This window comes from Strigops habroptila, chromosome Z (assembly GCF_004027225.2).
Source record: "Strigops habroptila isolate Jane chromosome Z, bStrHab1.2.pri, whole genome shotgun sequence".
NCBI classification, from domain to species: Eukaryota; Metazoa; Chordata; class Aves; order Psittaciformes; family Psittacidae; genus Strigops; species Strigops habroptila.
This window is the reverse complement of record NC_044302.2, coordinates 76,852,753-76,864,935: the sequence shown is the minus strand read 5'-3', so window position 1 is coordinate 76,864,935 and position 12,183 is coordinate 76,852,753. Positions and strand designations below refer to the sequence as shown.

The 12,183-nt window shown below is 41.2% G+C and overlaps 1 protein-coding gene and 1 long non-coding RNA gene across 2 annotated transcripts in view; both read left to right on the top strand.

Annotated features, from left to right (window-relative positions):
* Positions 1-476: 476 nt before the first annotated feature.
* TBCA (tubulin folding cofactor A) overlaps positions 477-12,183 on the top strand; it is a 30,954-nt gene continuing 19,247 nt past the window's right edge. The window contains exon 1 of the mRNA XM_030512240.1: positions 477-897. Coding sequence (XP_030368100.1) covers positions 695-897 — 203 coding nt within the window. The 5' untranslated portion in view covers positions 477-694. The remainder of the gene's footprint in view (positions 898-12,183) is intronic.
* Positions 913-4,018, top strand: LOC115619632. The gene is made up of 2 exons (XR_003995073.1): positions 913-1,465; positions 2,195-4,018. It is a non-coding gene; the product is annotated as an uncharacterized LOC115619632 (long non-coding RNA).

Below are 12,183 nucleotides of genomic sequence, written 5' to 3'. Positions count from 1 at the left end.
GGCTTGCTATACCAATATAACAATCACAACCTAGACTCAAATTATACAAAAGAATACTCAGGCCTTGGAGGAAGCAGAGGACAGTGGAGGTGTCCTGGGCAGGTCCTGGTCTCACTGTCCAGCAGCAGTTTTGGTCCGTGTTCCCCGTCAGGACTTGTAACTGCTTGGTTTTACAGACCGTGCTCTGGTGCTGTTACCATCCTTGTTCTGTATGAGGGTCATCAACACCAGGCCGGCCAAATGCCTGGGACCTTCCAGGCCAGAAAGGACGGGTGTAATCGGCCTCATGCCCAGGAACGTTGAGGCTGGTAGGAAGGGGAAGGAGAAATCTGTTTGCTTTGTCTACTTGGTGCACAGGACCTTCAGGACCTGATAATGAGGGGAAAGGGACAAATACGTGACCCAGCTGTCCTCAAGAGAATGGCTGCTCGCCTTACAACACAGCGTTAGTTATGGTAACCGCACCACCAGGGGGCGGGAGCAGGAGCCAACGGTCACATCCCGCTCCCTGGCACCACCGTGGCACTAGTCACACCACCTCCGAATAACTCGGGTGGATTCGCGCTTCTCCTGCGTGTGAGCGGTGAGCAAACAGCAACCGACACACAGCGGCGCGGCGCGGCCCCGCCCGGCCAGCCGCGGCCCCAGGGGTCGCCATGGAGACGCCTCCACTGGGCCAGAGCAGAGGGGTAGAATGGCGGTGAGCGCGGACCACCGCCCCCGCTGCCGGTGGTACCGCCCAAGTTGGCGCCTTCGCGCATGCGCGGGTCGGGCTGCGCAGTGCCGGCGCTGCGCCGTCCCCTCCGAACCCTCGGCACCTGCGCCGCTCGCTGCCCGCAGCGCCATGGCCGACCCGCGCCTGAGGCAGATCAAGATCAAGACCGGCGTCGTGAGGCGGTGGGTGCGCGCCCGCCCGCCCGCCGCGGGGGGAGGGCGCCGGGGCCACCGTCCCGGCGGAGGCGCGCGCCTTGGCCGTTGGAAGCCGTTGTGGGAGGTCCCGAGCGGACGAGCGGAGAGCGGGCTCGGCCCTGGCTCTGCCGAGAGCTTTACCGGCGGTCCCCGCCGCCGCGAGCGGGGAGCGGGCCCCGCCGCCGCGTTCCGCCAGCGGCGGTTTGAGCCATTGCCGGCCGTGCGGCGGGGCCCGGGGCTGGCGGCGGTGGGGTGGCGCTGGGTGGGGCTGCGGGGTGTGCCGGACGGCGGCCCCGGCAGCGGTTCTGCCATGGCTGACGGCGTCTCTCCCTCGCTCCCCGCCGTCGGGAACCTTTCCTTCCCGAGACCACAACTGAACGGGGGTTTTGTTCTGTTTCATTAATGATTTTGAGGGCCGAGAGGAGCCATGCTGACCCGTCAGTGTACAGGGCAGTCTCGCTGGACACCTTGCCGAGGCATGAAGTCTTACCCATATACCAGAACAACTGTCGAACGGGTTGTTTCTGATTTGAAACTTCATACTGCAAAAACGATGGTAAATTCATCTCCTGAGTCTCGGCTTTGCCTAGTTTTAACACAGTCTGAATTTTTAAGAAAAGTTGCAGTTTTATCTCTCTGAATCCCTGTTACTGTCACTGTAAACACAAGGCTTTGACTTGAAATATTTGGTCACAGAGGGATTTATTAAGGTTAAACCCTACAAAGACTGCTCTGGCTCAGGCCAGATAATTAGTATGTGTGCTGTATCAGGATGTTAAATAGTCCAGTTTCATACAATCATCTTTGTATTATGGCCTATCTGCTTTCAGTTAGTAGCAGTAAGATGGGCACACTTTCTAATAGCCTGTTAGCTTTGAAAGGCTGGACTTGAAGGCTTGAAGAGTAAAGTGGGTACAGGTCACTCTCTTTATGCTAGATAGAGGCACGTTTTGTTCCTGGGCTCCCAGTGGGGAGCAGTTCTCAAGTACTGCCACAAGCAAGAAACTTGGTTATATGACTGTAAGGTCCTGTTTCAGTCTGTATATTCTTTTTGTTAGCTAGAAGTGTAGCTTCTTTGTCTAGAGACTTTTGAGAAAGCTGTTGTATCTAATAAGACACAATTTTATTTTTGTAATTCATAGAAGTTTCACTACTGGCTTATTGCTGCTCTTTGATAGTTTTACTGAGAGAACTGTGTGGTCATAGTGAACAGCACTTCAGATGACGATTGCTTGACAAATCATCACAAAAGTTACCCAAACAAGCTTTTTTCTTGTATTTGTAGATTGGGAAACAGTGAGGAGAAGTCTTACTAGGCAATGAACAGCTGTGTGGAGACCCCAGCAGAGCTGGTGCAGGCCTGCATTTTCACGTGGGGTGTGCTGTGCCATGTGGCCGTGTCCCCTTGGACCTGGAAGTGGCCTAGTGAGGCCAAGTGTGGTTGTGCAGATAACTGCATGTGCAGCTAGCTCAGTGTCGGTATGCCACTGTCTGTAGTGCTTGCATGTTCTTTTTCTTCGTTTCTCTGTTTCTGCAGCTTAAGCAAATCTGAGAAAGCCGAGAACAAGAGATTAAAATTTAATAGTGTGTGTTGTCCTGTGTGAGCAGTTTACTGGTTAGTGTGGCTCTTCCGTTTGTTCACTTGATTTGCAGGTATCCGTGGATGCTGGGTTTGGTTTTGTTACAAGCCTGTTGCATCCAAGTTACAGAGTAAGTTACTAATATTCCTGATGGATATTAGTGCAGTTACAATGATACTAACACAGTTCAAATAAATACAGGCAAAATTAATATATACAACGTTTCTGATGTTTCTGCTTTTTTTCTAATAGCACCTTTCCCCTGATGTTATACTAAATTTTTTTGCTGGGTCTCTGGGTCCTAAGGGCACTGGCTCAGTTTGGTAGTGGGGAGGGGACAAATTCAAGCAAGTCATCAGCATCCCAAATCCTTTGTTGAGAGGAGTATGATGTTGATTGCTTTGTACTTCTCAGAGTCTGCATTTAGAAATGTGTGTAAAAAATCCACATCTTAGTTCTCCTTCATTGTTTTGCACTCCACATTTTAGCTGAGTTGACTGCCTATGGTGTGCTTTACATGTATTGAATAGTTTTGTTATCCTAAAACTGGTTTTAACCATGTCTCAGAACTGCATTCCTTTGATCAGTATTTGACTATTGCTGAATTGTTTATAACACCAGGGCATTTCGGCGTCTTCCTCTGCCTGTGTGTTTAAGGGCTCTGCTGTCATCCCATGTTCCTGCTCTCATAAGATTTGATCTTTTATGCTGCTTTTTAAAATTCTAAGTCAGAGAGAGCTCATTTCTGTTAGTAACAAAAATCAATACGATAGTGTTACAGCACACAATTGTACAAAGCTGAGCAAAAATTAAAACAAAGCAGGTAATTGCTACCTGGTCATAACAGTGGTTACAGTTAAACAAATTAAAAAAACCTTCCAGGCTGGCCAAAACAAGTCCAGGCAATGTCTGACTATTCCTGAGAACTATTTTGTAGGCCTGATACAAATCCCGTGGCCTCTTAAAAACAATGCTTGATAAGTTACAATATGTGTCAGGGATACTGTATAGGTGGGCATTCCTGTGAGCTGAAACAGTCGCTTGTGACAGGAGAAGACTTGATGTTGGTCCATGATGGCTTAAGCTAATTTAAGTCTGAGAGGCTGTGTTGGAGTTTCCTCCTTTTTGCCCTGCGCAAGGATTTAGAGGATTTAGGTGGCCACCCATCTGTATATTTCAGTTACAGAGTAGGTTGCTTAAATTCCCACTGGTTATTAGTGCAGTTACAGTGATCAGGGAGCTGATCCACTGAAAAATAACCTGAACTGAAAAAAAAATAGGCCTGCCTGGACCAGCTCACCGCACAACTGTACAACTTTCAGGGTTAGTACAAGGAAAAGGATAAAAACATTTGGGGAAATGTTACACGTGCAGCAACAGGATTCAGATTTGCTTTTGGAGAATGGCTGTGTGAATAAGCAAGTAAAGTTAGCTTATATTTGGTGTATGGTAACAACATGCACATGTACAGTTACTCTGCAGCAGCTTGCATACTACTGTAAGTGAAAGTAACTCAAAAAAAAAAAAAAGTTAAAAAGTAAAAAGGAATGTTATCTTACACTCCCTGCAGGGGAGATGATACAGCAGTACATCAGCAGCTCCCACTTCTGTGATGGTTGTACACACACATACAAGAAAGCTCTGTCCCACTCCACTGTTCCTTCTCGAACCAAAAGCCTAGTTATATACTCTTACTGCAGTGGGCATGCATGTGACTTGAGTCAACTTAGGACGTTAACATTGTCCTCTTACTTTGGACTACAGCAACTATATAGGTATTTCTAATGTGTGAGAAGATTCATGTGGAGGCTTATTAAGTAAGTTATAAAGTGACTGACTTAACAGTTTGATGAATTTTCCTTAGGTTTTTTCCTGCATTTGCAGTTTAGAAAAGTACATTGAATTTTGACTGTAATACTGATTTTCAAGCACGTTCAGTGGTTAGGCTATAAGAGTATATCAAAAAAGGTAAGGGTCAAGAACTATTAGGATGTATTGAACTTTTTTGATGTCTCATTTGTCTTTTTAATCACATGCTGTAGCACATTCTTTTCTCATTAGTCACCTAACTCATCACTTTTTTCAAACGAAGAGTAAAGCAGCTGTTCTGCTTTGGGATTTTTTTAGCTGTATATAAAATTCTTTGTATACCCCTCTCAAGAGGCAATATTGTAGGTTGTGGGTACTTTATCTGCACTTCTTATATTGCTGTGTATCAGTGAAGGAAATGTAAACTAGGAATAGGGAGAGCCTTTTGCTTTTTTTGACAAATCTGATAGCCAGGCTCTTAGTGATTGCATGCTTTCATTAGCTTGTCATTCAGAAAAAGTAAATTTGATGAGCATGAATAATGTTTTCTGTATTTGTGGCTTATATTCTAACAACCAATACTTCTGGTTCAATTACTTTAAAATAGTCTTAGTCTTAGTAAATCCAAACTCAGACAACATGCTGGCTAGTGAGGAAATTGATTAGAAAAATCTTTTTGAAAATATCTTACTCTCATTTCAGATTGGCAATGATTTTAAAAACTACTGCAAACAAAGTAAGTTGGGTCATGTGAAAATAGCACTGACGTTTGCCCATAGTTTCCATCTGATTAAGTGGAAGTGACACCGGTAGATTAGAATGAGACTAAGACAATTCACATTGCAATTGTGTTAGTTTAACTTTAACAATCTTTTAACACTCTTGTTTAAATGTGGCTGACATACCATAATTACAAATCTACAAGCCTTGATTATAGAATTTTACATCATGAACCTATGGGGAAAGTGTATTGATTTTTGGGAAGCAACTGTTTTTTTTAAAACCACCTTTCTAAAACTATGGAATCTTCCAAGATTGTTCTTTTCCTGTCGCACTGGCGTTGGTACTGTTTTTTCTCCTAGTAAAATATCATCATATTGCCAAGCAATTTACACCATGATTTTATTTTTCTTTTTCCTCAAGCACAGGAAGTTCTGCAGCTTGTACAAAACTGTTGGCCTATTTTTAAATATAAATTTAAACAAATCTTTTAAATGAAATTATTTTACTGGTGAGTTCAGGATGTATTTTGTGCAAGTATGAATTATTGCAGAGAGAACTTTTGCTGTAGGTTGACTATAGCTAATTCAAGCATAAAACTAGCTCACTTTCTTGTTACTCAAGAAATTTGCTATTTCTGGTGTAAATCACATTTTTTCTCAGTCTTCTGTCCACCATATGAATTATGGATGGTTGCTTTCTTGCTTGGTTTCCATTAGCCATAGGCACTAGCTCTCATTTTTAGCATCAATATATTGATAAGAAACTCATGTCTCCTTTCTTTATTCTCATTATAATTAGAAAATTGTATGTAACAACTAATTGTTAGCTCAATTAATGGGAAGGGATGGGATATCTTATCTTATACAGGTATTGAAGAATGATCTGCAGAGCTGTTCAGCTATACTGAGTCAGCATGATAATGCGATTTAGTATCTGTACACTTCACATCCAAGAGCTCAGGGATTCAGGAGGGTGAATGTATTGCATGCACTGTTGGATACAAGCTGACTTTACCCAAATTAAATAATCCTTCTCAGAGTGCAGGAGCATTGTGCATCTGTTGTCTAGGGTTATCAGCAGCTCAGTCCTGGAGTCTTAAACTTGGGTTTAGCGCTAGCCAAATGTGGTGGTTGTGGTTCACAGCTACTTCGATATGTCTTAAGTACCATCTTAGGTACCGTCTGTAGTGCTCCTGGAATCAGGAGCAGATACAGAAAGTCCAGAGCTGGCCCTGCATTTGAAAGCTGCTTCGGTCTTTTAGAGTTATTAACTTAGTATCTGTCCCACATAAACAACTGCTTTATGGGAACTGGCTGACAGAGTGCACCTGCATTTACATAGGCCTGTCTGAGTTAAGATCTGTGGCATACATAGTCACCAACCCATATAATTAGCTGAAGGGTAATTGCAAGTTGACTCCAATCTCCAGAAAACTACTTGTTTGAAGGGATTCCTATTTCCCTGTGTATTTCAACGCATGCTTTCTTTCAAACTTCAGGAATACCAGTGTCCACAGATATCTTAAAAAGCTGTGAGAAGAGCACAGTGGTGTGGTTTTGTTTGGGTTTTGTGGTTTTGTTTGATTGTTTGTTTGTTTTGTATGTTTGTTTGATTTTGCTTGGTGGTTTGTTTTTTTTATGATTTTAATTTGTTTTACCTTTTGAGCAGACCTAAACACTGGTTCCTTTTTAGAAGCGTCTCACAAATTCAAATTAGTAATGGTCAGATCTTTAAAAGATTGCCTCCTTCACATTCCTTTCTCCATCCCATTACCTCTTCTCAAAAAAAATCAAAGCCTTTAGTGAAAGCCATTATTCTGGCGTCTTGGGGTTTTTGTGCTTACAATTATCTTCTCCCCCCAAGGCAAAACTGTCTTGTGCATGTCTGTGCTGACCATAGTAATCTACTCACATCATCATTTTAACTGGCAAAACTATGTTGTGCATCAGGTTTATCACCATGTGTTGGTAATGATGCGATATTAAGGTGGAAGGGCAAGAACATATGCAAAACTGTGGCTTTGCAACCTTAAATTCTTTAACCAGTCTTTCAAAAGTTTGGAAATACAGTAGTTAGAGTTGCTTGGCAACCCTAGTTTTCTGTCATTATGCATACATGTAGCACTGTTTTGATCGTACGTACTTTTTTCTTTACATTCTTACTCATGGCATGGAGCCACATACTTGTCTATGTGGATAAAACAGTTAGATAATCACTTTGTGCTGTATTAGAACGTGGATCTATGGGAAAACTAAAAAAAAAAAAACATTAACTTTATGGTAGTGCTTTGTATACAGAAGATGAGTTACAACTGTACTAACAACCATAATCCAGCCTGGCTTGACTTTGAGTTAATTATTATTAAATTATATGTATTATATAGGTGGAAAACTCATTCTGGATCAGGAGGTCCATTATATTTTCTTAAAACTGTATTAGGTCTCTTTCCTGATGCATTGTGAATTGATTATACACACAATATGACTAGTTCTATTTAATTTTGCGTGTTACTGTAGCACTTCCAATTGGTTATCCCTAGTTGGGAGAGGGAAGGAGGAAGTTGGTTCTATGCTTTTCCTCCAAAACAAAAGTCTTGACTGAAGATGATGACTGGGTAATAAAAGGGAAAATGAAGTGGAGATCTGTGGAACCCCAGTTATTACTACATCAGATGTCCTATTTTTTGCTCTTCCTTCTCTAAAAGCAAAGATCTCAGGCTCCTTAGCATTTACAAACTTCAGCTGTCCTATTCCATTCCATGCCATTCTCTCCCTGAATTTTTCCCACTCCAGAGCCCCTTTGTGATGGGCTTATAAGCTTTTCATTTCTCTCCAACTCTTGTCTTCAGTCCATCCGAAATGCTTTTTCAGTTTTCTTGATGGAGTAGCCTTTCTCTTCATTGCCCTCGACCATCCAAGTTGCTTCTTGCTGTACCTCAGCAAAATTATGATTCCCAGTCATCATCTTCTGCTTTTTGAGTAGTCCATAACTTAAGAGCTTTCATCCTGGTTGCGTCTATTGGATTCTTCTGTTCCTCTGCCTCCTCCATGCTCCGACCAGCTGCTGGCATTCAGGAATGCCCTAGCCAGGCAGACTTTCTCAGCAGGGCAAAAAGGGAAACTTCAGTTGTGGCTATGGCAAGGATTTTAAAAAAATCCCTTGCTCTTGCAATGCATTCCTATATGAATATTGCAAAAGCAGGGAAGTAACTGTGTTGAGAAGCAAGGACAGAATGTGAAGCCCTGGTTATTTAGAGAAATCTTTAGAAACATAGTTGCTATCAAAATGTTTAAAAAATCAAGTAATTTTTAATTTGAAATCTTTTTCTGTCTTCAAAAAACTCTGTACCTGATTTTCATTGTGTTCACAGTAGTAATCCCTCACAAAAGCCAAGCTTACAAAGTTAACCTTAAGTGTCATGGTAGGTTAGTTCTTTAAGCTGTAGATGCAGGAGGGCTAAAAATTATGTGTATACTTGTGTGTGGTCACATTTTGACTCTTCAAAGAGAAAGCTTCTCTCTTATGGTGATTTTGTCACTATCGAGAAAATGAATGCATAAACCAGAGATCTTGTCCAAATCAGAAAGTAGACAACATGGCAGTTCATGATACTGAAATTACTACTTCCTTCATCTTTCTCCTTGACTTTTCCTCTTAGGTCCCAGTCTGTAATGCCTGTGTGCTTATGTAGCCTTAGTGAACCCAAGAATGTGCATAAGTAATTGGCAGATTTGAGACCTGATATTTTAAGCTCTGCAGGTAGTAATTAGCACAGTGCCAATTTTACTGCGCTATACTTGTGCGTAGTGTTAATACATGGAATTTATTATACTACAACAACAACAACAAAGGCGCTGTACCCTCTACAGTTACACTATTATGGATTTTTAGTTTCACTAAGTCAGCATAGATATTTCATTATCCAGCCAATATATGCTGTCAGCTTTGGGGTTTCTGTGTGCTTAGGCTGAATCTTTGGCATATTAGCATATACCGTGGTTAATAGTAACATTGGTTTTGAAAAGATGCATGTCCTTTCAATAGTGAAGCTACTCAGTAGCAAAATTGAGAAATTCCCTGTCATCTTCAGAGCTCCGCTGAGCTTGCTTAGTCCATCCAGGGAAGTGTTTCCTGTGTTGGTCTTTCTAATGCTGGCAAGACCAACACCAAAGTCTTTATTTGGTGCTTAAGCGCATAATTGACATTCTAGCTCATATAGGACCTGATTTGTTGGAAATTGCTGGAGGTTGCGGGAGACATGTAAAGAGTAGTAGCGTGTGCTTGCTCTGTCCTTGTACTTTTTTACCATTCTTATTCTAGCCATCCACTAGTAGTTTCTGCTGCTGTGGCTCAGGAAGGTGGAATTTTTGTCTACCTACCAGAGAGGATCTTGATTTCGTTATACATTCAGAAAACTCATGTTGTGCATACTTTTTTCATCTGTCAACCTTCAGTTAAACTGTGTGCCCTATGATCAGAGACGTACTTGCTACTGATAATGATGCAACTACAGGAGATGACACTGGCATTCATCTCCTGAATGGTCCAGGGTAGGTAATTTAGTACCTTTGGGGAGTGAGAAAGGAGGGGGATTTGGGGCTCTTTCAGCAGCCACAAGTTAGAGCAGTCTAAAACACTTGCAGCTCTGCACCCTAAACAGACCAGAAGTGAAGTCCCTTGAAAAATCAATGTCATCCTAATTCAGAGGACTCATTTCCTTCTCCTCCTCTCCAGTTCTCTGGTCTCTGATGCTAGTCAAACCTTTTGCTGAGCTCGCTCAATTTGCTTAACCCAGCAGAAAACCTGTCAGCTTCTGGTTTGGTTGGGGTTTTTTGTTCTTACTGTGTTAAGTTCCTGCTGTTTTGGTGAACTGAATTGGCTCCTGGAGTGATCGTTTGAGCATTAGTGCTGGCAGACGTGTATGCTGGGATGGGGGGGGGGGGAAGACCTCTGTCAGCAGTGGTCAGCTTTTCAAATATCTTGAACCATCATATCTTACTTTGCTCTTCAGCTTGGGGAGCTAAAATGGGGAAGAGAAAGTGAGTAGAAGAAGATAGATGAGGAAGTAAACCATTATGTTATGGAAAAGGTAGTTAAGGAACTGTTGGTGGTGTTTCAGGGTTTTTTTTCTTTTACCTTAAGATTCTCTTATGCCTTTTGAGCTCTTCAGGGTTTGGTCTGCAGCTTTAAAGTAATAAAACTGCATTTTTTACACAGAACACACAAATTGTGCAATTGATTGTTAAGTGATGTGGAAGTCAAACGTGTAAAGGATTTTTGAAAGGGCAGCAGCCTCAGCCATGAGCTGACCTATTGTCTATTAAACATTGAGAGTTTAATTTTGTTTTTCAGTGTTCAAAAGTCCTTAAGTTGATTTCTAGAGGCAGCTATGCCACAGGAAATGTCACTTTAGACTTGATTTGTTTCTTTATACTCTTTCCCTAACAGTTAACTATTGGCTGGCTTTGTAGACAAGCTCCAGAATAATTGCATCTTATGTTTCTACTTCATTTTGAAAGACTGGAAGAAGCTAGTAAAACACTGTTATTTTGTTTGGGTTATTTTTTCCCTATTTTTAGGGGTGTAGACTTCTGCTTCAGGGCCATGAAAAATAACTGAGGAAGACAAGCTTGTTGTCAGTAGATTTAAATCAGGTATGTGGGAGTCTTTGCTTCCATTGAGCATTTATGTGGCGGTCTGAAGTTTGAAAAGAGCTATTATAAATGGAGACTTGAAGTATGACAATAAGATAATATTAATTGTATGCATCTGTTTGTCAGTTTTTACTTATTTAACTCTGGATGTTTGAGGACGGGAAGGACTTGAGAATTTCTGGACAGTAGTTTTATTTTAAAAGTGGGAAAACAAAAGGAAAATTTTGGTTGCTAGTTGGTACCTTAATTATCTACCAGATGCCTTGAAGTAAAAGCGGACGCATACTTCTTGATAGTCCACAGAACTGTGACACTTGCTAGAAAGCAGATGGGATGTGGAAACTATAACAAATATATTAAAAAATGAAACTCTCTTACACATTTTGCATTTTTTAATATCTGATCCAACTGCAAAATATGTAATGCCATTATCTCTAGATTGTGGCTGTCTTTGTCTAATTTTTAAATACTGTATTTAAAAATATAGGAATTTTGTTTGGGTGGGATTTTTGTTTGTTTGTTTCTTTTTTAAATCATTACTATCTTAAAATTTGAGGCCTTATCTTGAAACTCTAGGGTAAAGATTGAAGTGTGAACTAAAAACACTTTATGGCCAAAGAACATACTGAATGCAAGTAGAAAATAAGAAGAACAGATCCATGTAGACTTTGACTGCTTGGATCTTTTGCAGACTGAGCAAAACTGGGCTTGAGAAGGTTTCTCTATCTGCTTCTCACAGACTTTTTCACATCTTGTAGGTGATGTAAGAAAGTACTTATTGCTTTCAGAACAGAAAATCTTACAGGTACATTTGATGTTATAGAACTATGGGCAGTGGTTTGCAAATGAAATGTAGAGGAAGACTCTTGGCCCATTTGGAACTTGTGTATGTTAGGTATACAGTAACAAATGAAGCTCTTGTTTTATTGGGCTGTGACATCTTGATTTGATCATAGAATATCTTTAAGCCTTTCAAATAATATTTTCATGCAATATTTTTGGCACAAGAAAGTGCACACCACCATAACGTCACATAGATGTTTAAGGCATTCTTATGGATGTCCATGAATTCTGGCAGCTGTTAATTCTGTATGTCAGGAAGGAGGGAGAACCATGGGAAACAAGTTGGCCAAACTCCTTGGAGTGAATGGGAGGTGTGTTTGCCTGGCCAGTACAATTTCTGAAGAATTACACCTGTCTAAATTATCAGCACGTGAAATGCATAGAACATTTAAACTGGCTCAGAGCATCTCTGAAGATTCACATTAATAGATCTAGTTCTGTTTAATTAATAAATAGTCACAAACATGGAGTCCAAATAAATACCTAAAGCAGTCTTTTCAGGAATTTGAGAAATCCAGTGCCTCTGTCAACACAAAGTTCAAAATAGAATGGACTCAAGTTAGACATTCCCCTTGCTGGTGTATATATGCTTTTGAAAATGGAAAAAATAAGTAGAACTTTTTCTTCTTTCTTTTCCCCCTTCCTGAAAATGGTAGTAGTGATGG